General features: G+C 54.6%; 1 protein-coding gene across 6 annotated transcripts in view; it reads left to right on the forward strand.

The window, feature by feature from the left end:
• bcas3 (BCAS3 microtubule associated cell migration factor) overlaps window positions 1-27,500 on the forward strand; it is a 158,284-nt gene that overhangs the window by 90,134 nt on the left and 40,650 nt on the right. The window contains exon 24 of one of the 6 annotated variants that reach the window (XM_035385261.1): window positions 15,189-15,433. The exons of the other annotated variants lie outside the window; for them this stretch is intronic. Coding sequence (XP_035241152.1) covers window positions 15,189-15,199 — 11 coding nt within the window. The 3' untranslated portion in view covers window positions 15,200-15,433. Of the gene's footprint in view, window positions 1-15,188; window positions 15,434-27,500 lie in introns of those variants that run through there. 6 annotated transcript variants of the gene reach the window in all.

The raw sequence follows: 27,500 nt of genomic DNA on the forward strand, positions 1-27,500 counted from the left end.
TGGTCCTCACACAGCTGTGTGGGCCTCTGTACCGCACACATAGAGCCTGGTCCTCACACAGCCGCGTGGGCCTCTGTACTGCACACATAGAGCCTGGTCCTCACACAGCTGTGTGGGCCTCTGTAGCGCACACATAGAGCCTGGTCCTCACACAGCAGTGTGGGCCTCTGTACCGCACACATAGAGCCTGGTCCTCACACAGCCGCGCGGGCCTCTGTACCGCACACATAGAGCCTGGTCCTCACACAGCTGTGTGGGCCTCTGTACCGCACACATAGAGCCTGGTCCTCACACAGCCGTGTGGGGCTCTGTACCGCACACATAGAGCCTGGTCCTCACACAGCCGTGTGGGCCTCTGTACCGCACACATAGAGCCTGGTCCTCACACAGCCGCGTGGGCCTCTGTACCGCACACATAGAGCCTGGTCCTCACACAGCCTCGTGGGCCTCTGTAGCGCACACATATAGCCTGGTCCTCACACAGGTGTGTGGGCCTCTGTACCGCACACATAGAGCCTGGTCCTCACATACGCTGTGAGGATACAGGATGACTTCTTCTTTATTGTGACCTTTTAGTCAATTTGTGCGTCATATCGATCCGTTAGATGTTCCTCATTGGAACACAAAGTTCTGAAGTTACCCTGGTGATATTGGGGTGGGGGGGTGGGGGTGGGGGGGGGGGCACTGTCTCCCCACATGCTTCCGGAACTCACTGGGCTCGTCTGGAATTGGGGTTCCCCTGTCTGACCTTCCCCTGATTATTTTATCAGGAGGGAGAGCGCAGGGGAGGGGGCCCCGGCGTGTTTGGGGAGAATTTTGGGGCATTTCCCGAACGCGGGCCTTGGAGAGGCAGGGGAACTGAGGGCTGCCCGGCCCGAGGGCTCGGGGCTCTCTGAGGAAATGAGAAGATCAGTTAGTTTACAGACGATTCGGGCTGGGGGGGGGGGGCGGGGGATCAGCCCCCTCCAGACAGACACTGAGGCGAAAGGTCAGGAAATGAGAGTGAAGGAGCAGACAGTGGCTGTGCGGTTCTGTGAGCCTCTATCTGCAACTCTCACTCCTGCACGCACCGTGTGTGTGAAAGAGAACAGCTATCTCACACACTCTCACACACTCTCTCACACACACACACACATTCACACACATTCACACACTCATACACACACACATACATACATACACACTCATACACACTCATACATATACACACATTAACACACACACACATACACACATACATACATAGACACACACGCACATACACACATTCACATACATATACCCACACACACACACACACCCACTGCATGTGGAGTTGATGAGTGTGGTTTTGGGGAGTGGGGCAGATGTCTGCAGCACAGGAAGGAAGTACTCATCCCCCCAGGCTTTTATGTATGTGTGTGTGTGCGCACGTGTTTCTGTGTGTGTGTGTGTGTGTGTGTGTGTGTGTGTGTGTGAGTGAGTGAGCGTGGCCGCGCATGTGTGTGTTTTTGCTGAGGTATATGTGTGTGTGTGTGTGCACGTGTTTCTGTGTGTGTGTGTGTGTGTGTGTGTGTGTGTGTTTGGTGAGGTATATATGTGTGTGTGTTTGGCGAGGGCAGGGAGACGCTGAGTTTGGCGCCCCTGGAGACGGGCGGCGGCGCATGGCGGGCGAACAGCCGCGCCGGCACGCACCGGACCGCCAAGCGCGTAATCGGGGCGAGCAGGCCGCCGCCGCGGCGTGGCACAGCGCCACACGCAGGAACGCGCTCGCTGCGCTCGGAGGGAACGCGCTGTCGCATGTCGCATGCCAGGGGCCGCTAACACCAGGGGGGGAGGGGAGGGGAGGAGAAGGGGGGGGGGGGGTGATTCCATCACAGTGAGACTCACAGGCACCTCCACCATGCAAACACGCGTGTGTCCTTAAACAGCTACACACGATCTCCCTCTGTCTGACACACACTCATATACACAAATATATGCACATATACACATGTACGTGTGTGTGTGTGAGTGTGTGTGTGTGTGTGTGTGTGTGTGTGTGTGTGTGTGTGCGTGAGTGTGTGTGTGTGTGTGTGTGTGTGAGTGTGTGTGTGTGTGTGTGTGTGAGCGTGTGTGTGAGTGTGTGTGAGCGTGTGTGAGTGAGTGTGTGTGTGTGTGTCTGTGTGAGTGAGTGAGTGAGTGGCAACTGGTGGCTGTTGCCGGGACGACCGTAACCCGGGCCTGCTTCGCCTTATCCGGAGCCTCGGATGCGCCCGCGACTCCCGAATTTCGCCGTTACCGTATCGACCAGGCGTCCCCTCAGGCCCCCGAGCCCCGCGTCACCGTCCTGTCACGGGTCTGACCTTTGACCTCTATCTGAAACGCAGAGCTAATCGCCCCCACACGCCCGCGGGGCGGAGGTGGAAGGAAGTCGTTAGCGGGCCAAACGGGAGGCTCGCTGCGGCGGGCGTGGCGTTCCTGCGGCCAGCGCGGGCGGACGTCCCCTCCTGTGGGGTGGGGGCGGGGCGGGGTGGGGGGGGGGGGGGGATAGGTGCGGAACACTCCGATCGGGGCAGGCGTTTGGGGACTCTCCTGGTTTCGGACCTGCCGTGCCTGTGCCTTGTCAGCTGGTATCAGTGTCCGCCCCACCGCAGCCGGTCACGGGAAATTTCGGGCTGCGTTTGGTAAGTGCCACTACGCCCGGGACGGGACGGGACAGTGCTAGCGCCACCTAGGGGCGTCGTTCGGCGTCGTCCCCGGCAACAACGCGACAGAACGTCATGGAGCCGATACGCGCTGACGAGCTGACCCGAGATCAGCCGGGGGGGGGGGGTGTGCGAGTTTCGCCGCTCTGACGCACCCTGCTGGAGAGAGAGAGAGAGAGAGAGAGAGAGAGAGCAGCTGATCTTCGAACCGGACTACGGAACAAAAACGTCGACGTCGATTACAGACCCGCCTCTGCGCCCCTTGTGCGTGACGTGGGCTAACTTGAGCAAGGCGCACTCCGATCCTCACAGAAACACGGGCTTTTACATGCTGTTCGTAACGTTTGGCTTTGCGGCAGAGTTCTACGGGCTGCGAATTCCTTTTTTAATCGCGTGAACTCCCGGTAACCCTGTGCTAATTAAGAAATTGCTCATAAATGCTCTACTAGCAATGAACTCAGCCAGTCCAGTCATAATGCTAAATGCCCAGTAAATACGTGGTTACTGCACAGTGCAAATGGCTTTGATCAGTAGGAAACTGTGATAAAGATCTGTGTGTATTTATGTGTGTGTGTGTGTGTGTGTGTGATTATCTGCACGCACGTGTATCAACGTGTGTGTCTGTACGCGTTTCTGCGTGCGTGTATTTGTATACGAGCGCGCGTGAGTAATGTAGAACAACTCCTCCAAAAGCGGAAACACATGCTCTCGAAAGAAATTTCGCCGTCTGATGTTTTGACCAAAAAAAACCCCCAAAAAAAGCACGGGTGCGGGGTCGGCCCTCTGCCCGCCAAGTCGGCTGCTGTTTTTCCTCGATTCGGCCGAATTACCCTCCGTCCCTCTGGAGCTAAACTCCGCGTTCCCCCTCCCGGCCCCGGCGTTTGAAGTGCGATCGCTCCGCGTGGCGTTAAATTAGCGATAGCCTGCTATCGGGGGCGCGAAGCGGCACGCTCCCCCGCGCCCCGCCTGCTCGGCCTGCTCTCCTTTTTCGAACCGCCGACCTCGCGCTCGCCCGTGGGTTTCGCGCTGGTGCACGTGCACACGGGCGCGCTCGCTCGTGCACGCTCGTGTGAACTGTGGTCGGACGCAGGGTGTAGTTAGACGCGTTAGACAGAGTATTGTTAGATGTGGAGTGCGGTTGGGTGCATGGTGTAGTTACACGCAGCGTGTAGGCGGCGGTGTAGTATAATGGCTAAGGAGTTGGTCTTGTAACCTAAAGGTCGCAGGTTCGATTCCCCGGTAAGGTACTTAACCTGCATTGCTCCAGTATATATCCAGCTGTATCATTGGATAAAATGTCAGTCGCATTGTCTGCTAAATGCCTGTAATGTGATGTTAGACACAGAGTATAATCAGACACAGTATAGTATAGTTAGATGTAGAGTGTAGTTGGATGCGTGGTGTAGTTATATGCAGAGTGTAGGTAGACACAGTGTAGGTAGTGTATGATACCAGAGGACCAGTGTATGGATCTGACCCTGGAACAGTAGTGTGATAATGTTCCTGATACAGAGAGCCTTATGGATCTGATCCTGGAACAGTAGTGTGATAATGTTCCTGATACAGGGGGCCTTATGGATCTGATCCTGGAACAGTAGTGTGATAATGTTCCTGATACAGAGGGCCTTATGGATCTGATCCTGGAACAGTAGTGTGATAATGTTCCTGATACAGAGGCCCTTATGGATCTGATCCTGGAACAGTAGTGTGATAATGTTCCTGATACAGAGGGCCTTATGGATCTGATCCTGGAACAGTAGTGTGATAATGTTCCTGATACAGAGGGAGCCTTATGGATCTGATCCTGGAACAGTAGTGTGATAATGTTCCTGATACAGGGGGCCTTATGGATCTGATCCTGGAACAGTAGTGTGATTATGTTCCTGATACAGAGAGCCTTATGGATCTGATCCTGGAACAGTAGTGTGATAATGTTCCTGTAACAATGAGCCTTATGGATCTGATCCTGGAACAGTAGTGTGATAATGTTCCTGATACAGAGGGCCTTATGGATCTGATCCTGGAACAGTAGTGTGATAATGTTCCTGATACAGAGGGCCTTATGGATCTGACCCTGGAACAGTAGTGTGATAATGTTCCTGATACAGAGAGCCTTATGGATCTGATCCTGGAACAGTAGTGTGATTATGTTCCTGATACAGGGGGCCTTATGGATCTGATCCTGGAACAGTAGTGTGATAATGTTCCTGATACAGAGGGCCTTATGGATCTGATCCTGGAACAGTAGTGTGATAATGTTCCTGATACAGAGGCCCTTATGGATCTGATCCTGGAACAGTAGTGTGATAATGTTCCTGATACAGAGAGCCTTATGGATCTGATCCTGGAACAGTAGTGTGATAATGTTCCTGATACAGAGGGCCTTATGGATCTGATCCTGGAACAGTAGTGTGATAATGTTCCTGATACAGAGGGCCTTATGGATCTGATCCTGGAACAGTAGTGTGATAATGTTCCTGATACAGAGGCCCTTATGGATCTGATCCTGGAACAGTAGTGTGATAATGTTCCTGATACAGAGGGCCTTATGGATCTGATCCTGGAACAGTAGTGTGATAATGTTCCTGATACAGAGGGAGCCTTATGGATCTGATCCTGGAACAGTAGTGTGATAATGTTCCTGATACAGGGGGCCTTATGGATCTGATCCTGGAACAGTAGTGTGATTATGTTCCTGATACAGAGAGCCTTATGGATCTGATCCTGGAACAGTAGTGTGATAATGTTCCTGTAACAATGAGCCTTATGGATCTGATCCTGGAACAGTAGTGTGATAATGTTCCTGATACAGAGAGCCTTATGGATCTGATCCTGGAACAGTAGTGTGATAATGTTCCTGATACAGAGGGCCTTATGGATCTGATCCTGGAACAGTAGTGTGATAATGTTCCTGATACAGAGGGAGCCTTATGGATCTGATCCTGGAACAGTAGTGTGATAATGTTCCTGATACAGAGAGCCTTATGGATCTGATCCTGGAACAGTAATGTGATAATGTTCCTGATACAGAGGGCCGTATGGATCTGATCCTGGAGCAGTAGTGTGATAATGTTCCTGATACAGAGGGAGCCGTATGGATCTGATCCTGGAACAGTAGTGTGATAATGTTCCTGATACAGAGGCCCTTATGGATCTGATCCTGGAACAGTAGTGTGATAATGTTCCTGATACAGAGGACCTTATGGATCTGATCCTGGAACAGTAGTGTGATAATGTTCCTGATACAGAGGCCCAGCTCATGGCCCTGGCCTGAGGGAGGCGTGTCACTACGCTTTGGGTACAACTGGCCAATCAGCAGGAGGGGAAATCCCCGTTTTTGAGTCTCTCCTGACATGGGGCGTCTTTCCAAAAAACTATCAAAATGGTCACAACTTGAGCCTTAAAATACATGCAGATCTGAGTTTCATTTCTTAAAAACTCCGCTGCTGGGTGGAACAGATGTGTTTTTCTTTAATGTTGTTTTTCATTTGATTGGTCGTGCTGTGGAGAGGGTCGTGACTGCGCGTAAATGTTTTGATCTTGTTCTGCTGTTGGATGCCTAGTTTCAGACCAGGTTTGCAGAAGGAAAAAAACCAATATGAAGTCTTTTCAGCGTCGGGTAATTCGTTGAAATCCAGGGGTCTGAGGGGGTGGGGGGGAGCGTGCTCTTGATTTGTAAGCCTGCCGTGCGTGGCGGTTGTTGTCAATCAATCAAATCAAATTTTATTTTGTATAGCGTATTTTACAGCAGTTGTCACAATACGCTTTACAGACAACCCTGGCCTAAACCCCCCACAGGAGCAAAGCCTAAGGCAACAGCGGCAAGGAAAAAACTCCCTGTGGCAGATGGGAAGAAACCTCGGAAGGAACCAGGCTCAAGGAGGGGGAGACCCATCCTCCTCCAGTCGGCTTAGGGTGCCGACTGGTGACCAGCACGTCAGCCAGTTTTATAAGACGCGTGGTGTATGTGATGTGGCCTTAGGGGCAGGCTCCTTGTTTGGGGGCGGGGCTTAAAGGGCGCATTGTTAAACACCCGATTAAAGAGCACTCTGGACACAGAGGGTGGGGTTCGGGGGAGAGAGAGAGAGAGAGAGAGAGAGAACAACGTTTCCAACATGTGGCTGCATTTATGAGAACTAGCGCAAAATAGAACCGGGGGTCAAGTGTTTAATGTTAAAACCACAGTTTTATTACCACGGAAAAAAGGGGGGATTAGGGTTTTGGCAAGGGCCGGGAATGAGTGAGTGAGTGAGTGTGTGAGGAGCGAGAGATACATGAGGGAAGAGGAGGGGGGGTGGGATGTTTGGGGGGGGGGGGGGGGGCTTAGGGGGGTAAGGATGTTTGGGGGGTCCCGGGGGGATGTTGTAGGGGGCGCTGGGGTGGTGGGATTTCAGAGGGGGAGCTGGGGGGAGTGGGACTTTGGATTTTGGAGGGGGGGTAGGGGTGCTGGGGGGGTTGGTGGAGGCATAATGTGGAGAATTTCTGCCCCTCTGGCTGGGTCACAAAGAGACTTTCAGCAGAGCTGGGGGGGGGGGGCTTCCACCTTGGTTCAGGTGAGCGGTTGTGGTGGGGGGGGGGGGGAGGGGGGCTGAGCTCTTGTACTCTCAGCCAGTTTCGATCCAGGGGTCGAAGGTCATTCTGAAACCGTAGCGCAGTCTGTCCACCGCATGGAGCTCTGCGTGCTGTCTCGTAGTTCTGAGAGGAGATCCATCGCGAGTGATTTGGGAATGGGATTCTCTCACTGTGGCAGCCATTGATTTATCGAGCGTCGCGTAAATAATGTAGTGGAGCAGTTTTTCTGTCACAGGACAGCCCTGTAAGTGCATAGACCACTATTTGAATTTAACAGCAAATGCTGTTCCTTTGATCTACTCCTTCTGTATATACATGCTGAGACACACACACACACACACACACACTCACTCTCTCTGCCCCTCTCCATTCCCCCCCTCTCTCTTTCGCTGCCCCTCTCCATTTCCCTCTCTCTCTCTCTCCCTCTCTCTGCCCCTATCCATTTCCCTCTCTCTCGCCCTCATTTCTGGTAGTCCTGCAGCCCATCAGAAGCTATGTTATGTGACAGTTCCCATCCTGGGGTATCTGCAGAGGGGGCGACCTGCCGCGTTGAAAAAGAGCACGCTGGCAAAGACGTTGCCCCCCCCCCTCGGACCCCACGCTCCCTGCTCCCCCCCTCCCTTCCCAAAATTGTAATTCCTGTGTACACGTACTCCCTGTGTCACCACTGCAGTTCCCTCCCGCTCATACGCGGCGCCAGGCGCAAGGCGAAATCCATGGAGCCCGCTGGCAATCCGGACGGGATTCGCTAGCATTTGTTGGATAAGTTCAGAGCACCCAAAGATGTTCTCTAGTTCGCTTGCTTTTGCTGACTTGTTTCTGTCTTATAGCTCAATGGCTAGTTACGAGTAGCTAACATTTAATGGTGTGCTGAAAGTGTACCAATGGCTAACTGGCTACTTACTGTAGCTAATGTCCATTTAACAGTGGAGCTAGCTTACTTGGTTGTTGATAGCCAGAGACCTCATTTAGGTATGGTGCCGACACGGACTCGTTTTCTTATTGATTAAAAAATATGAATAGAGTGTGATATAATTTTGACTTCAAATGAAGTGCGAGGATCTTCTGGAACCTACGTGACAATGAGGTCAGGTACCATTTATGGACGTAAAGTCATGGGTAAAAGGTTCCGGTTTCTGGCAAACAATGTTCCAGCCGACCTAGTCTTGTTTTTTTGAAATACCAACACAAAGTTCTTTGCCAGTTTGGCAAATGAAATAAGAGAAACTGTGAGCAGAAAGTGAGGGAGAGGGAGAAAACGGATGGCTTTTGGGTGCTGGTAACTGAAGGAGGCTCATGGAAGCAGGCAAGTCCAAATTAAACGGCTAACTCCCTGTGTGCTCAGGGAATCGCTCCTAATTGGCCGGGAGGTGAACGGATGCCTGCTGATTGGCTGATCAAAAGGTCAGCTAGTTTGTTCTGACATCAGGACCCATTTTGTGTGTGTGTGTGTCAGCCAGTCGGTGTTTGTTGTAGTAGGTTTTGGTGGAGGAACACATGAGACATTGGACTTTGCTAAGACATGGTGGGTCAGTTGGTGGGGGGCGGGGGGGGGGGGGGGGGGTCAGTTGGCCAGCAGTGGATGTTGCTGCATCCGTGTGGGTAGGAGGAAAGTATAAAGGAATGTGTCTCTGAGCCTGCATTTCATCCATCAGAACCCCGCCTGTGACCACCGCCATGACTGGGGGGGGGGGGGGGGGGCAGAGACAGCTCAGGGGTCCGCTCTGATTGGACGGGGCCTGTTTTCTGGCCTCCCTCCGTCAGTTTCCCTCCGTTCCGCTCGCTCTGTTGCGGTTTCGAGCTCTGGATCCTGCCTTCTCTCTCTCTCTCTCTTCTCTTCTGTCGCTCTTTTTTCCTTTCGGGCTCGGGTTACTCTCCCCCCTCTCTCTCTCTCTCTCTCTCTCTCTCTCCCCTCCCTGTGGGGTTGTTGTTTACAGCGCGGTGTAAGTCAGTGTGCCGTGCGGAGTGGGTCCCGTTTCAGCCCAGCCGCTCGCCAGCGGGGCGCCAGGCCGCGAGACCGCTATCGTCCGCTTCGAACGCGCGCCGCCCTCCCTCAAAGATCCCCCCCCGCGTTCCCGCCGAGGTCTTCGCTTTTCATTCGTCCATTACCCCCCCATTGCCCCGCCCCCCACCCCCACCCACCCCCCCCGTATCGTTCGCCCTCGTGTTTGTTGCGGCGTGTCCTTCATCGCTCGGTCACGTGACCCGCCCCGTCCGGCTCCGAACGAGGCGGTTTGGGACCTCTCGCGCCCGCTCATTGGCGAGGGCCGAGGCTGGAGGTCCCCGGCGCCCCCGCTCTCGCTCCTGCGGTTTTTTTTGCAGCAGGGGCTCCGGCGTGCGATTACCCAGCAGGCCCTCCTTCGCTCTGATCAGTGACTGACCACACACCCCCCCCCCCTTACCTCCCCCACCCCTCCACTCCCCAACCTCCCCGCTGGGGACAGACCGCCATCATCTGCGCCGCAAAAACACGCGGGCGGCCATCTTCCTCAGCTCAGCGTAATTAGTACCCTGCTCTTCCATCGAGCTTTTTGATGAGCCGGGCCTTCGCCCTCCCCGTGACGACTGCGAGAGAGTTCTAGAAGCTTCGTGGACCTTGTGGGATAATGACACGCGTAGCGTGCGCGCGCACGCGGTCGACATCAGGAGCCGCAATTAGCTCGTTGCTTTCGTGCTGGAAACTCGCGGCCCACATGAAACGAGGGGAAAAAGCCGCTCCCCGTTCCCCGCTCCCCCGCGCTCCGCGCTCTCAGGGCCACGCTCGCTAGGTTGGGCTCAGCGCAAGGCCGCGGCTCGTGTGTAAATAAAAAGGAACCGCCTGTAGGAGCGGTTTCATCGTAAAATATCTGGCGGTAGTCAGAAGTCGTGCGGACTGGCCTGGCGGCAGTAGGTGAGGGGGGCTGCTGGGCGAAGGGAACAGAGAGGGGGGTGCTGCCGCCGTCGGGAGTGCGAACGGGGGGAGGGGGGGTTCTGCTCACGTTTTTGTCCCGCCCCCCAAATGGAGAGTCGTGAGCGAAGCGGCCCGGTCCCCGTTCCCAGGCGCTCCTTAAACCGTCTGGGCCCCCGGGCCCCCCATCCTACACTTCTGTCTTCCCTGACAGAATTGGGAATTTGCGGACCAGCCCTCAACTGGATTGCGTCCTATCTCTCCGGCCGCTCCTTCCAGGTTGCCTGGGCCGGTGCAGTGTCAGCTCCTCGTCCCCTCACAACTGGGGTCCCTCAGGGCTCTGTCCTTGGTCCCCTCCTCTTTTCTCTGTATACTAGGTCCCTTGGCCCTGTTATTGCCGCCCATGGCATGTCATATCATCTCTATGCAGATGATATTCAACTTTTCTACTCTTTCTCTCCCACAGACACTCAGGTCTCCGATCGCATATCCGCCTGCCTGAGTGACATCCAGAGCTGGATGACCAAACACCAGCTCAAGCTCAACACAAGCAAAACGGAACTTCTCCATATTCCTTCTCTTACCTCTCCCACTTCTCATCTGCCCATTTCTTTAGGAGACACTCCCCTACACCCTTCGCAGAGTGCCCGAAATCTTGGAGTTGTGCTGGACAACAGGCTGGCACTCTCTGAGAATATCGCGGCAACTACCCGGTCGTGCAGGTTCATCCTGTACAATATCCGCAGAATAAGACCACTCCTCACCAATTATTCCACACAGCTCCTGGTCCAGGCCATGATACTGTCACGTCTGGACTACTGCAACTCCCTCCTGGCTGGCCTCCCAGCATCAGCCACCAGACCCCTTCAGCTCATCCAGAATGCAGCAGCACGTCTGGTTTACAACCTCCCTCGTGACTCCCACGTCACTCCCCTCCTCATCTCCCTCCACTGGCTACCAGTGCAAGCTCGCATCCGGTTTAAGACACTGGTGCTTGCTTTCCAAGCAGTCAAGGGGTCAGCTCCTGGTTATCTGCAGAAGATGATCAGACCCTACAAGCCGGCCAGATCGCTCCGATCGGCTACTACAGGGCGGCTGATTCCTCCCCCTACACGAGCAGCAACAAGGTCTCGACTCTTTGCAGTTCTGGCCCCACGATGGTGGAACGATCTTCCAGTGGAGGTCAGAACAGCAGAGTGTCTGAGCACCTTCAAGCGGAAACTCAAGACGCACCTCTTCTCTGTATACCTCTCTCCTCTTCCCTAAACCCTCTCCCATAACTATTAAAAAAAAAAAAAAAAAAAAAAAAAAAAAAAAAAAAAAAAATTTTTTGGTTCAGACTCTCGTTTCTCCTTACTGTATGCTACTATAGTAAAGGCTTTTTATCTACATTTTATTCAATGGACTTAAGTGGACTTGATCCTGAGTTTGGTTACACTGTTGTAAGTCGCTCTGGATAAGAGCGTCAGCTAAATGCCTATAATGTAATGTAATGTAATGTTCTTGAAGGCCCGGTCCTGGCCCGAGGAGATTTGGAGGCTCAAAGCGAACCGGCCTCCTGCTGTCACGTCGGAGCAGACGTATCGGGCGGTAATCCAGTAATCTGCAGGGTTTTCAGACCTGTCTGTCCCTGGGTGAATTTGTGGGGGGGGGGGGCAGAGAGAGGAAATCACTTTTGAGATGTCCTCCACCTTCTCACGGTGGCAGTGCGGGGCGGGATCAGGTGCGGGCGGGCCGGGTCCTTTGAGATCGTTCGGGGTTTGGTTTGGACGGAGGTTACGAGGTGAGAGGTGAGGCGAGGTGTGTGGGGTTAGGGGGGATCAGAGGAGAGAAATGAGGCGAGATCTGGTGCCCTGGTAATCCCCGTGATTTAGGGGATCTTCTGCTTGAGAGGCGTCTCGGGAAAAAATGTTAAACTCAGGTCTTCACTGATGCTGGATTTGGCGCTCTGTGTGTGTGTGTGTGTGTGTGTGTGCATGACATTTGTCTGGTTTTGGCCTCCTTGTTGGTCACACTCAGGCTTTGGCCCACTTTTAGGGGCGACATAGCTCAGGAGGTAAGAGCGGTTGTCTAGCAGTCGGAGGGTTGCCGGTTCGATCCCCCGCTCTGGGCGTGTCAAAGTGTCCCTGAGCAAGACACCTAACCCCTAACTGCTCTGGCGAATGAGAGGCATCAATTGTAAAGTGCTTTGGATAAAAGCGCTATATAAATGCCGTCCATTTACCATTTACCGTTTAGTCCCCATTGGCCAGGTGAGTGCCCACCTGTCCTGTCCTGTCCTCGGTCCCACACCTGTGTCTCCCCCAAGCGGCGAGATGCCTGGAGGCGGTATGGGCGCTGCAGCGCTTCCCTTTCTCTCTCTGTGGAGCGGCTGCACCTGTGACGGGGGGCGAACGGGGCAAACGGGTGCGAGGGGAGGGTTCTGACCTCCTGACCAGGAGAGGCAGGGGACAGGCCGAAAGGAGGAAGACACGCGCGGAACAGGAGGACCCGGTCCGCCCCGATTAATCCCATTATCCTCGTTGCCCTCGGTTACGCTAAATCACGGGACGGTGGCGCGCGCGGAAACGCGTGTGGCCCATATGGAAGCGCTTTTCAAATGGGAAGAGGCTGATTTGATTGGGCGGACGGTTCCTGTGAATCTGTCTGGCTAATGCTAATGCTGGGGGCTCCAGGAAGTTCTAAAGGTTACATCTTGATTCATACATGAGCAAGGGGGAGAAGGCACTTGAACCTGTATCATATTTAGTCCATATTGTTTTGCTTAGACTATATCTAACCCTCACACATCCACTCTTAAATTCATATTCAGCCCATATTTGTTTATTCTTTTAAAGTTTCCTTGACAGGGGGCATCTAAATGACACCTTGTGCCACACTTTTCGCTCAGGTAATATACGGCTGCCATATTCTGCAGAGTTTGTCACGGGAATTAACCCATATTTAGCTTCTGTTCGTATTCAGGTAAATTGTGATCTACTCTTATGATACGTTTTGGGGTGTTAGGTGCACAGACTCTTTGGGGGGTTTGGTGCACAGACTCTTTGGGGTGTTAGGTACTGGGACTCTGGAGTGTTGGGTGCACAGACTCTTTGGGGTGTTGGGTGCTGGGACTCTTTGGGGTGTTAGATGCACAGACTCTTTGGGGGGTTAGGTGCACAGACTCTTTGGGGTGTTAGGTGCACAGACTCTTTGGGGTGTTAGGTGCACAGACTCTTTGGGGTGTTAGGTGCTGGGACTCTTTGGGGTGTTAGTTGCTGGGACTCTTTGGGGTGTTAGGTGCTGGGACTCTTTGGGGTGTTAGTTGCTGGGACTCTTTGGGGTGTTGGGTGCTGGGACTCTTTGGGGGGTTAGTTGCTGGGACTCTTTGGGGGGTTAGTTGCTGGGACTCTTTGGGGTGTTAGGTGCACAGACTCTTTGGGGTGTTAGGTGCACAGACTCTTTGGGGGGTTAGTTGCTGGGACTCTTTGGGGTGTTAGGTGCACAGACTCTTTGGGGTGTTAGGTGCACAGACTCTTTGGGGTGTTGGGTGCACAGACTCTTTGGGGTGTTGGGTGCACAGACTCTTTGGGGTGTTAGGGTTAGGGTTAGGGTTAGTTTGCTGGGACTCTGCTGTACCATCCTGCCGTTACGCTTGTTCAGCAGTCTGGCCCTGTGACTCATTAGTATTCATGACTCCTCGCTGCTCCTGAGTTGAGAGAAATGTGCGAGAGTACGGTCGTCTCCCCTCTTAAAACGCCTCCGATCGCTAACCTCTTTCCCCGCTGGCGGCTGCAGCGTTGCATTAAATATGCAGCTCAGTCTTATGCGGCCGATCACATGACCGGGCGCGTGCAAAATGGGTTAAACAAGGCGCGGGGGAGGCGCGGGGGAGGCGCGGGAGCCCGATGACTTATTTAACAGCGCTGAGATGCCTGGGTGAGCGGGGGCGGGGGCGGCGGCGGGGGTGATGGTGGGTGGGGGGGTGTGGAAATGGAACCTGGCGTCTGACAGCACGCAGAGCGACACGGGCCCGGGGCGGGCCGGTGGCAGGGTAATACGCCTGCCAGCAGGAGGCGCTGTGTCCTCAATCCAAACACGGAGCCCGTGCCGCATAGTCCTGTCACATGGCTTCGCTGCGTTTCCTGGGTCGGTTTCAGTTTTTACAAAAAGGAAACGATGCGGCAAGAAAATGTCACCCGTCGTCCATCTCCTCATTGAATTACAGACCGTTATGCATTACTGGGCTGAAAACGGTGAGCTGTGGCCAATCAGAGGCAGAGTTTGGCTGTTAGCAGTGAGCTGTGGCCAATCAGAGGCAGCGTTTGGCTGTTAGCAGTGAGCTGTGGCCAATCAGAGGCAGCGTTTGGCTGTTAGCAATGAGCTGTGACCAATCAGAGCTCTCAACTGTGACCATTGGAAGTCTTACTGTTTTCAGTTTGGGGTTCGTCTTCACTATTTCAGAATAATTAGCTTAATTACTGTAATGCTGGACTGGCGTCCTGTCCTGGGGTTTTGCCTGCTTCTCGCCCATTGCATGCTGGGATAGGCTGCAGCCCCCCGCGATCCCGAATTGGATAAGCGGGTATTGCTGATGGAAGGGTGGAAGGATTATTGTAAAACTTTATCCAGAGCTTCCTGTGCAGTGGTAGCAAAACACAGTGATGTGATACAGTCCTGTGTGTGCGGAATTCTGTCAGAACGTTTTGTGCTGACGTGTTAACTGAGAATTAGCCGGGTTTTGGAGGTACCACTTTACCCTCGTTCGTTATCTCCCCAACTTAACCTCGCTTAGCGCTGGTTTGTCCCTTGATGTAAACAACAAGGCCAATCACCTCTGTAATATAAACCATTCTGTGCTTTTCTGCTGGGGAGTGAATGGAACTGTACTCCCTTTAATCAGTCATCCGTTCACTTTGATATTAGCCTGAGTTGTCTGGAGTAGTTTTCTTTTACTCCAGGTGGGCACAAAGGGAGCAGGCACATAGATGGGCGGAGTGAAGTGCATTCTGGGAAAAGGAGTGAATAATGCACACATTAAAAACACTATATTTTGTGTTTTTTGTGTCTTCATTTTTCTGCAGGTATTTCCTGAAGAAGGCCTCGTCTGCATTGTCATGACTCATGATTCTTTTGATTTTTTTAATTGCTCTCTTTTTAAGCATGCACATATCTCCATTCCTTCATTCCCTCCCTCCCTCCATTTCCTGTATTGATTTCACCATCAGTGAGAGAGTGAGAGAGAAGAGGAGAGGAGAGGAGAGGACATGGCTGCTCAGCCACACTAAAAGCACACTGGAGGACAGAGACCGCCTTTCTCTGTCGGCAGGTTAGGAAACGCGACCGCACGTTAGCGACCGTACGTTAGCGAGCATACATTAGTGACCGCACGTTAGCGACCGTACGTTAGCGATCGCACGTTTGCGACCATACGTTAGCGACCGTACGATAGCGACCGCACGTTAGTGACCGTATGTTAGCGAGCGCACGTTAGCGATCGCACGTTAGCGACCATACGTTAGCGACCGTACGATAGCGACCGCACGTTAGTGACTGTATGTTAGCGAGCGCACGTTAGCGACCGCACGTTAGCGACCGTGCCCGCTACGCGGTCCGCAGACCCGCCGCTCTCTAACTCTGAGCCGCGCGCTTCGGGCCTGCCGTTCTCAGGTCTACCTGCAGGGGGCAGACAGTGCAGTTACAGCCTAATAATAACAGTGATGATAACAATAGTATACATAATGGCGCCTTTCATTAAACCCAAAACACTTTCCAGAAAGTGGGCAGGGAAGGGGGTGGGACTAATCTTAACCGCCACCAATGCACAGCACCCACTTGGCTGCGTACTTATAACGCATCTTCTGAGGTGTGGATTTTGGCGGGGTTGCCAGGGGAACCCTCTTTTCCTCGCAACACATGCTGTGGGGTCTTCAATGACCACACTGAGTCAGGACCAATGTTTTTCACGTTAGCAGTCCAGCCTGCGATACTGTGTACTTTTAACTTGTACAGGACGCAGCGCCACAAGAACGTACACTCACGTGTTGAGGGTACGAGGAGAGGAGGACGGAAGGACTTATCTGAGGTGCCCCCTGTACGAACCTGTCAGTGTTCCTATGGATACATGTCGTGTGTTGTTACTGTTTTTACATCATCATGGGGACCTCACTGTACAAACAGTCCCCGCAAAGCACATGGGGTTGACACAGGGCTGTTATTGCGTTCCTGTTGTTTGTGATATTTATGAATCTCTTTCAGTGTTTATACTCCCGGAGTTTTTTAAAAACACGGTAGCGTCGTTTTTGATGCCTCGTCAAAGTGTAAGTTACAATACACACAAAGGAACGATTTGGTACGCTATTTATATTTATACAATGAATTAAAAACTTTTCGAGAGAAAGCCGTGTAGTCTGATTGAGTTTTCAGACTCAGACTTTTTTTTCCTGGGGCATTAATTGACAGGCACCGCAAAATGACGCTACACCTCTTCCATCCTGTGAGCTGTAAGCAAAAAAACCGTTGCTTTTACACGTCCGTTCAAGTTGTCCTTGACTGTGTGATGTTGGCTCGAGATGACAAAGCACAATAAAGCCTGACTAGAAAACAGAAACTAAACCCTGTTTTATTTCATTTCTTGACTCTTGGTATCTTTGGTGATTTTACACACGTCTTCCCTCGGCAGTGTTTAATGGTACCTTTCATTAAGAGTTTGAGCCGCGCTGGATTTTGAGGCATGAGTAAATCTTGAATTTGGTTGTGTGTGCTTTGTGTGTGTGTACATACGTGTGTGTGCGTGTACGTGCAGGAGTATGTGTGTGCGTGGGCGCATGTACATACATGTCTGTGTGTGTGTGTGTGTGTGTAGGTGTATGTGTGTGCGCGTGTGTGTACGTATGTGCATGTGTATGTGTATGTGCGTTTGTGTGTGCATGCGTGCGTGTGCATACGTGCACGTGCATATGTGCGTGTGTGTGTATGACATGCATGTGTGTGTGTGTGTGTTTGTGTGTACGTGCATGAGTGTGTGTATATGTGCGTGTGTGTGTGTGCATACGCGTATACGTTTGTGCATACGTGCGTGTGTATGCATACGTGTGTGCGCGCATACATTTGTACATACGTGCGTGCATACATGTGTGCATACGTGCATGTGAGTGGATGTACTGGGCAGTGAGAGAGCTCTCTGCCAAAATGTGAACAGGATCTCCTCCTCCCTTCTGCCTGGCCTGAGAGGCAGCACAGAGAGAGCCGAGCTGATGAATTATAGAGCATCAGAGGGGCGGACAACTCCGGCGCTGTCCCGCTCCTTTCAAACATGCTAACTTAGCTTTTTTCTCTTTAAAAATAACTTCCTTTTCCCGGTCTGTTACAAATGCAGAAGACAGCTGTAGTGAGTCAGAGGACTTGCTTTTCATAGATAAAGCCGCCTTTGAAGTCTTGTCTGCAGTGTGTGTTTGTGGTCTGGCTCCGCCCCCTGCGACAGCTTTAAAAACAGTGATAATGGTACTCTGAACTGGCCCCTTTATGTGTGTGTGTGTGTCTGTGTCTGTCTGTGTGTTCATATATGTGTATGTGAGTGTGTGTGTGTCTGTCTGTGTGTTTATGTATGTGTGTCAGTGTGTTTGTATGTGTCTATCTTGTGTGTTTGTGTATGTGTGTTCTTGTGTCTGTGTCTGTGTTGCCGCAGCGCGTTGGGTTAGTGTGTTGACATAGCGTGTTGGGTTAGTGTGTTGGCATAACGTGTTGGGTTAGCGTGTTGGTATAACATGTCAGGTTAGCGTGTTGGGTTAGTGTGTGGGCATAGCGTTTTGGGTTAGTGTGTTGGGTTATAGTGTGGGCGTAGCGTGTTGGGTTAGTGTGTTGGCGTAGCGTGTTCGGTTAGCATGTTAGTGTAGCGTGTTGGGTTAGCGTGTTGGGCTAGTGTGTTGGTGTAGCGTGTTGGGTTAGTGTGTTGGCGTAGCATGTTGTGTTAGCATGTTGTGTTAGTGTAATGTGTTGGGTTAGCGTGTTGTGTTAGCGTAGCGTGTTAGCATAGCGTGTAGCGCTGGTAGGGTCAGCTGAAGCCTGTGAGAAACACGGTGTAGCGTGTAGTGTGCTGTGTTAGCGTAGCGTGTTGGGGTAGTGTGTAGCGCTGGTAGGGTCAGCTGAAGCTTGTGAGAAACACGGTGTAGCGTGTTGTGTTAGCGTAGCGTGTAGCGCTGGTAGGGTCAGCCGAAGCCTGTGAGAAACACGGTGTAGCGTGTTGTGTTAGCGTAGCGTGTAGCGCTGGTAGGGTCAGCTGAAGCCTGTGAGAAACACGGTGTAGCGTGTTGTGTTAGCGTAGCGTGTAGCGCTGGTAGGGTCACCTGAAGCCTGTGAGAAACACGTCCCAGACGTGGAGACCGCTCCGCCCCGACCGGAACAGCTGCAGTAGAACATGGCAGCCATTTATAAAACTCTATTTTCTCAAGCCCGCAAAAACACAACCCCCCACCCCCCCCGCCACCCCCCCGAAATCCCTGACAGCTGGGAAGGGTTGGGACTCACCCTGGGGCCAGTGAAACAGGGGGGTCGGCCCGCTCCACTTAAACTTCCGATTCTCATCCGGACCGGAGCGTCGGAGGGGCCGTGAGTCAGGGAGCATGACCGCTTCCCCCGCCCCCCCTCGCCCCCCCCCACCCCCCACCCCCCCAGCAGGAAGCTTCTCATACCAGAAATTGCGGTTTATTGATATTCATCCACACACTGATATATTTATTTTCACAGATCGGCTCCTGCTCCCCCCCCCCCCCCCCCACTAAAGGTCCAACTGTTTGCTATCGCGGCTCTCCTCCCACGCGATCCGAATCGAAGGGTGGCCCAAAAAACCGCTCCGAATCGGGCACGTCGGTCTTTCCTTCTTATTTACCAGCTTGCTTTCTCTCCCGCGGCGTACGCGGACGAAACCCCTCCGACCACGGGCGAGCGGCGGGCGAGCGGCGGTTTGTTTTAGCGAGCGGCTTCGGGGGTCGAGACGGCTGTCGGAAAACGGTCCTGGGTGACGGTTTTCGGGTGACACGGTTTCCGTGGTGAAATTAGCCTTAGGAAAGCAGCAGCTGTGTCAAAGCGATGACATCTGCGGGGTGGCACCTGGGTTTGCTGTATTAAGTGCAGCTGTAGGCCGCAGTGGAGCCAGTGTCAGGGCCGCACCCATTAGTTTAGGGGCTGGGGAGGGGGGGCGAGGATGCAGGGTAGTTGGGGGGGGGGGGGGGGTCGTGTTTGGGGGTGGGGAGCAGGCTGGGAATCCCATGCCACTGTTCACCCGTTACTGGAACTGAGCTTGTGAACCTGTCCTGCTGCTGTGCGTCATATGTGTTGGCTTCTACATTTAAAAATAAAGCAGAGCCCTCTATAAAGGCAGGACTTTATGACGCACAAGGACTCTGCAGAAGCTCAGACAGCGCCTCCTGCTGGCCAGCCGCTTCTGTCCAGGGCTCCGTTTGATGCCTCAGGAGTGCTCCAGGAGGAAGATTAGAGGTATTTACTTAATGGTGCTTTTTTTTTTTTGCTTTCCTTCAACCGGGCTCCTCTTTCTGAAACTCGAGATTCTGTGAAACTACACTTTTTAAAATTCCGCTCGTGACATAGTATGCCCACGTTGCGCGTCCTGCAATAGTAACGGTTTTCTTCCCTCTGAGAATATGACGTGTTTGCAGCATATTTAATGGATTTTTAAGTAAAGAGGGGGCCATAATGGCCCCCTCTGTGGGGCCGAGTCCGGCCTGGGAACGGTCCCCCGCGGAACAATGGGACTTTTTTTGGGTTCCCGGGCTGGCGTGACGTGCGACGCTCTGAATGGCCTTTTTGTGAGACCTCTGCAGGGGTGAGGGCTCGCCCGTCCTCCCCCCCCCCCTCAGGATCGTGTGAGAGTGTGTGTTTGTTCCCCTGTTTTCGCCTGCAATGTGTGTGAGTGTGTGTGTGTTTGTGGCTGTCTTGTGATGCGACTTCTGTTGAGCGGGGAGATCGGAAGCTTCCGGAAGGCTGCTGGTCACCGCCTTGCGGGCTTATGGCTCCGTCTCTGAGGTCTAGGGTCACTGCCCTCCCCAACCCCTGTTCCCCCCCCACCCCCCCTCGCTGTCAGCTCATTAATGTGGGAATGTCCCACGCGCACCCCAGACAGACACTGACTGGCTACAGGACAGTGCTGTGTGGGGCAGCCTTGGGCAGTCATATTGCAACAGGAGCAATATTGTGCATTGTGGGAAAATAGTGTCTTGTAATATGTGGAAACATTGGTTTAGTATGGCACAGTGGTGCATTGTGGGACAGTATGTCGCAGTGTGGGGCAGAAGAGTGTAATTGTGTCCAGATGTTTGTGCTGTATCTGGATTTCCCCACTGTACTGCTACACCAGTTGGACTGTTGACATCTTGTTTGTAATTTTGCTGTCACTTCATATTAGTTAGAGTAGAGCAGGCCCCACTAACTACAGTCAGCACAGCCCCTGGGCTCAGAACTACAGTCAGCACAGCTCCTGGGCTCAGAACTACAGTCAGCACAGCTCCTGGGCTCTAAACTACAGTCAGCACAGCTCCTGGGCTCAGAACTACAGTCAGCACAGCTCCTGGGCTCTAAACTACAGTCAGCACAGCTCCTGGGCCCTAAACTACAGTCAGCACAGCTCCTGGGCTCAGAACTACAGTCAGCACAGCTCCTGGGCTGAAAAACTACAGTTACCACAGCTCCTGGGCTCTAAACTACAGTCAGCACAGCTCCTGGGCTCAGAACTACAGTCAGCACAGCTCCTGGGCTCAAAAACTACAGCCAGCACAGCTCCTGGGATCTAAACTGTTCACACAGCTCTGCGCAGACGGGCCGTTGGCTGCGGGACCTTCGCTCCGTGACCCCGCGTCTCCTCCCGAACCAAAAGAGCCCCGTGTTTACAGACTTTCCGGAAACCTCTCTCAGGAAGGGGGGGGGGGGGAACTCACATTTTTAAATCAACATTTTTTTTTTGGTCAGAGTTTATTTGTGCGGGGCAACAGCTGGTACAGGATTTACCGCCTCGCGAAATCCCCGGGAGGGCGTCTGGGTTTCCCCGAAACGAAGCCTCCGCGCCGGCGCGCGACGAAGCGCAAGCGGAACGGCGAACGGACGCCGCGGTCCCGAGAACTCCGATCGCCCCGCGCGCTGCGTGCCAGGAACGCGCTCTCCGTCCCCGTTCTGCGAGAAAGAAACACAAGCACAGCTCCTGGGCTGAAAAACTACAGTCAGCACAGCTCCTGGGCTCAGAACTACAGTCAGCACAGCTCCTGGGCTGAAAAACTACAGTCAGCACAGCCCCTGGGCTCAGAACTACAGTCAGCACAGCTCCTGGGCTCTAAACTACAGTCAGCACAGCCCCTGAGCTCAGAACTACAGTCAGCACAGCTCCTGGGCTGAAAAACTACAGTCAGCACAGCTCCTGGGCTCAGAACTACAGTCAGCATAGCACCCGGGCTCAAAAACTACAGTCAGCACAGCTCCTGGGCTCAGAACTACAGTCAGCACAGCTCCTGGGCTCAGAACTACAGTCAGCACAGCCCCTGGGCTCAAAAACTACAGTCAGAACAGCTCCTGGGCTCAAAACTACAGTCAGCACAGCTCCTGGGCTCTAAACTACAGTCAGCACAGCTCCTGGGCTCAGAACTACAGTCAGCACAGCTCCTGGGCTCAGAACTACAGTCAGCACAGCTCCTGGGCTCAAGAACTACAGAAAGAAACACAAGCACAGAGAGCTGGCGTGTGTGCGCGTGTTACTGTTCTCCGGATAATCCGGGCTGTCTTGTTTATGCGCCCCGTCTTTTGTTTACAATCTGTTATTCCTTTATCGTAAACCTTTCGTGGCCGAGGCGAACGCGAGAGCGGGGCGTGTGGTTCGATGGTTTGAGCCGTTTTTAAAAAATCGGGGGCGGTGTTTGTTATCGCCGCCTGTCAGCTGAGGACACGGCTCTCCGTCGCGGGGGGGGGGGGAGACGCTCGCGTGTTAGCCGTCCCGCCGATGGGCCTTTCGCACGCACGCGTGGGCGTGGGGGGGCTTCTGCACACGCGTGAGTTTACACACACGCTCGCACGCGACTGTGTGCGGTCCCGGTGTGGTTGTGAGGACAGAAGAGCCCGGCCCCTCTTAAGTCAAGAAGTGACGGCTCAGGACGCTGGGGGCTCAGCGTTGATGAAGGAAGAGGGGGGGGAGGTAGTGGGGGGGGTTGTTTCAAGGAGGAAGTCAAATGTTTTGGATGTACATGACATTGCAGGCATTTAGCAGACGCTCTTATCCAGAGCAACTTACGCAACATTTTTACACAGCACTTACACTGCATCCATTTATACAGCTGGATATATACTGAAGCAACGCGGGTTAAGTATCTTGCTCAAGGGTACAACGGCAGTGTGCTACATGGGAATCGAACCTGCGACCTTTCGGTTACTGCATTATACTACGCTGCCGGACGTAGGTGAGCTCGTATGCTACTTCCTGTCCTGGCTGCTGTGCTAAACTCAGGTCAGGCCGCTGTGGTTTGTCACCGCGCCGCACGGATCGGGCGCTTCGCGCGACGCTAGGCTCTCGCTGCACGCAGGAAGCTGACATCACACTCCCGGCCTTCGCGTTGAGCGTAGAACGCGGCGACGGTAGAACGTTGTCGAAAGTTCTGCAGTTTCAGTCGTAGCTAGACTGTAACCTGGCGTTAAGGCCTGCCTGCACTGTGCAAGAGTCTTTTGGGGTGGGGTGAGCGGTAGTTTCCGGAATGGGGTGAGTGGTAGTTTCCGGAATGGGGTAAGCGGTAGCTTCCGGAGTGGGGCAAGCGGTAGTTTCCGGAATAGGGTGAGCTGTAGTTTCCGGAGTGGGGTGAGCGGTAGTTTCCGGAGTGGGGTGAGCGGTAGTTTCCGGAATGAGGTGAGCGGTAGTTTCCGGAATGGGGTGAGCGGTAGTTTCCGGAGTGGGGTGAGCAGTAACTTCCGGAGTGGGGTGAGCGGTAGCTTCCGGAATGGGGTGAGCTGTAGTTTCCGGAATGGGGTGAGCGGTAGTTCCCGGCATGGGGGAGTTTGCCCTGTGATGTAGATCTCTCTCTCAGCGGTGCGGATGGGGCCCTTTCCCAATTCACCGCCCCCATCCCCCCCCCCTACCCCACTCGACGCCTGGTAACCCCCCCCACATTCCTGTCCTTCTGTCCCATTGTCCTGGAACACCACCCATTATTTTAATAAAACACAATTACCATAATTATGTGGACAATTAGTTTCTGTGACTGTAGTCCTTTGTCCCCCTCCCTGCCAACCCCCCCCCACCCCCTTTCAGTTTAAAAACGGAGTCAGAATGTCAGGTGGGGATGTGGGCGGGACTCGGGCCACTGGGGGGGGGGCGGGGGGGCAGGGGGGCAGGGGAGGGAGAGAGAGGGGCCTCTGTTTGGCGTGGATGTCAGAGGCGGCTCAGTGTGGTTTTAAGACGTGTCTGTGTGTGGTTTCCGGGTGGGGGTGGATCTCGGGGGGGGGTGGGGGGGGGCAGGCAGAGGGGTGTGAGGAGCACCCTTTGTGCGGAGCGACAAAAAAAAAAGACGAGCGTCCGGACTGGGGCGCCTTTGTTCCCCCCGCGCGGCGCTGTGAAATGCGACTGGAGATCAGGACCCCTGAGGCCGTCCTGCGATAGGCCCGTCTTCAGATTAGGACCCCAGGGCCCCGTCCTGTGAGGGGGGCCCCGTCTCTCGGGCCGCTGCCAGCGGCGCGGTCACAGGCCGCCGCCGCGGATAAAGGCGCAGTGTTCCTGAGGGTGGCGTCCGGCCCGTGGGCGCGGGGAAGGAATTCGGGGATCTGTCATCTGCCAGACATTACCCCCCCCCCACCCCGCCCCCCGCCCCGCCGCCTCCCTCTCTCCTGCTCCAGCTCCCTGTCTTTGGGTGCCCTCTCAGTCCTGCACACACACTGGCACTTACAGCACACTGCGTGTGTGTGTGTGTGTGTGTGTGTGTGTATGTTTGCGTGGACAGTGTAAGAGTGTGTGTGTGTGTGTGTGTGTGTGAGTGTGTGCATGTGTGTGTATATTTGTGAGGACAGTAAAGTGAACTGTGTTAAATTGCAATAGACTTTCTCTGTGATGACACACAAACCCCCGTTGCTGTGTGGAAACGCCCATTTATTTCTGTTGCTGGGCGGATTAAGGCGCGTGTGTGTGTGTTACCTGGCTTTGCGCACACCTGCGAGCGTGCGGTGTGTTACAGGTGTGTACGGGCCGTACGCGGGGAGCTCTGCCTCAGCCTGACCGCTCGGGGACTCCTCTCCCCCTCTCCTCTTCCTCTCTCGTTGCTCCTCCTCCTCCTCTGCTCTGTGCGAGCGCGTGTGGGCGGCCGCTGAGAGGAGGGGTCTGGGATGGTAATGAGGGGTCCGCGAGCGAGGCGGCTCCGGCGGCGGCTTTCCCACGGCCCGGCCCGGCCCGGCGGACGGGGGGGCGGCTCCGCGGCTCGCCCGCTATCGGCTCCCGCATCTCGCCAAATATGCGCCGCCGTGCGGGGAGAGGGCGCGCCCCGCATTCCACAGAGACGCCGGGCCTCTCGCCGAGAGCGCCGAGGGAATATGACCCGTCTGTGCGCGCTCTGACCCGGACCTGAGAGGGGTATCACCCTGACCTGAGAGGGGTATCACCCTGATCAGAGAGGGGTACCACCCTGACCTGAGAGGGGTATCACCCTGATCAGAGAGGGGTACCACCCTGACCTGAGAGGGGTACCACCCTGACCAGAGAGGGGTATCACCCTGACCAGAGAGGGGTACCACCCTGACCAGAGAGGGGTATCACCCTGACCAGAGAGGGGTACCACCCTGACCTGAGAGGGGTATCACCCTGACCTGAGAGGGGTATCACCCTGACCTGAGAGGGGGTATCACCCTGACCTGAGAGGGGTATCACCCTGACCTGAGAGGGGGTATCACCCTGACCTGAGACAGGTATCACCCTGACCAGAGAGGGGTATCACCCTGACCAGAGAGGGGTATCACCCTGACCAGAGTGGGGTATCACCCTGACCAGAGAGAGGGTATCACCCTGCCCAGAGTGGGGTATCACCCTGACCAGAGAGGGGTATCACCCTGACCAGAGAGGGGTATCACCCTGACCTGAGAGGGGTATCCAGGCGATTGAAGCGAGTTGCCGTGGCGATGCCCGCAGCGCCGGGGGATGCTCGTGGAGCGGCGGGGCTGTTGTGAGCCCGGGAGCGTTCGCGGCTGAGCGAGAGCTTCGTCGGGGGCTGTGTTTGCAGGCCCGCGCTGCTCGGGACAGGAAGTGCAGTATTTATAGAGCACGACGAGCTGCCGCTTCGCGCTTCCCACGCTTGGGGAAGAAGCACCGAGAGCAAAGCTTTTACGTGTTCTGCCTGCTCCCGGCTACGTACTGGGTTTGGAAAGGACACGCGTTCCTCACATTGCTAGAAATGCAGTTAGCGCCTCCTGCTCATATTAGCAGTGCTGGGCCCTCTGTATTACAGACACAGCGTATGGGGCCTGTAGCCTGTGAATGGGATCTCTGTACTGCTGGAGTTACAGCTTCTGCGTTCACCTGCGCGCACACACACACACACACACACACACTGCACACTGCACACAGACTACACACAAACATATACACTACACACTATACACACACACTCACACGCACTCACATGCACACACACACACACACACACACAGTCTCACACACACACACACTGTCTCTCATATGCCGTGCTGTGTGGACAGGAAGGAGGAAAAGTTGGAAAGAGCGAAAAGTTTGAACACTGCACTCTTCACCCCTCGGACAGCCCCCCCCCCCCCACACACACCCCCATCTCCCCCCCCCCGGCCCTCATCTCCCCGTGCAGAAACCACAGGCCGTGCACAGCCACACTTAACCCCTCCTCTACGGGACATTATTCACACACACGTACACGTTCCCACAAACGCACACTCACGCTCAGAGAAAACACACGAGCTCGTTCTTGTGGGGGAGGGACTGAGGTGGGGGTAGTGGGGCGGGGGGTCCATGATATCAGAACACCATGCTGAATATTTTATGGGCTGTTGGCTCGGCCACCCCCCCCCCCCCCCCCCCCCCCCGACCTGCCTGACATGCTAAGCCCCTCTCTCACCGGAGACGCTCTGTCAGTTAGAATCAGCAGCCAGGCATGCTAAGTCCACCCCCCCACCCCCCACATACCCGCCGTCCGACACCGCTCTTAATTACCTCTTTTCAGACGCACGCTGAGCACGCCTCGGCGCTGAGGCACGCTTACGTTGGATTACATCACGTTTCAGCGTTCAGCGAGCGCGGTCATCAGAGTCCCTTACACAGACTGCAGTTTCACATGCAGTCCAGTATGTAGCTGCGTACGCACTGCAGCGGGTCAGGCTATATACCTTTCTGAAGGATACAACAGCCAGTGGCCCCGCTGGGACTCGAGCCCACGCCCATTACGTGCTGGAGCGCTCCTGATTGGCTGTGAGGTTTGTGGGCGGAGCCTTGTTTGGAAGGGTGGTGATAGGGCCAGTGAGTGAAGGTGAAGGTCATATCTGGCTGCCCCACCCTGGTGTCAGCACGCTGGCTCTGTCCCCCCCTCAGCAGGATGGGTAACTGACAGGTCCCATTCCTGTCTGCTGTTCCCGATTGGTCAGCTCTGCTAGCCAGTGAGATCCGGCGGCAGCTGCTGTGAGGGGTAACGAGACACCTGTCACTCACACTGGACTTTGCTCTCTCCTTTCCTCCTCCTCTGCCCCCTCTCTTTCTCTCCCCTCTCTCTCTCTCTCTCCTTCATTCTCTCTCTCTCTCTGTCTCTCCCCCCTCTCTCTCTCTCTCCCTCTCTCTCCCTCTTCTCTCTCTCCTCCTTCCCCCCCTCCTCCCCTCTCTTCCTCCCTCGCTTTGCGTGTGACGGAAGGTAGCGCAGGTAATGCAGAGCTCGAAGCTCTGGCCTCTCACAGACAGTCAGTCAGGCGTGAGGCTCCTCCATCCCCCCCACCCTCCCCACCCTCCCCACCCCACCCTCCCCCCCACGCACCCCGTTTAAAAATAAGGCGAAGGGGTTTAAAGTCGTGTCTGAAGCTACGCCGCGCGGCGCTCCCGTGGACGTGCTAAATTAATAACGGGTCCATCTGCGGTCCTGCGGGGCGGAACGCTGAGAGCCGCCGCCATCGCTGCCGCCGCGGGTCCGACGGCCCCAAACACGCTTCAGCCCGCGGTGGTGTCTGAGAGGGCGCCACCGCGTGTCTTTAACAGGGGCTGGGTGTAAAGAGGAAAGGGGGGAGGGGGGGGTGGTTAAGGGGCCTTTTTAAGCGGGCTGGGTGTAAAAGGGGGCTTTTAAAAGGTTCCGCGGCGAAGGTAAGAGCCGCGGAGAGCCATGAAAGTTTGATGGCGGAATTAGGCGAGCGCTCCTCTGGCACCT

The sequence above is a fragment of the Anguilla anguilla genome, chromosome 12 (assembly GCF_013347855.1).
Source record: "Anguilla anguilla isolate fAngAng1 chromosome 12, fAngAng1.pri, whole genome shotgun sequence".
NCBI classification, from domain to species: Eukaryota; Metazoa; Chordata; class Actinopteri; order Anguilliformes; family Anguillidae; genus Anguilla; species Anguilla anguilla.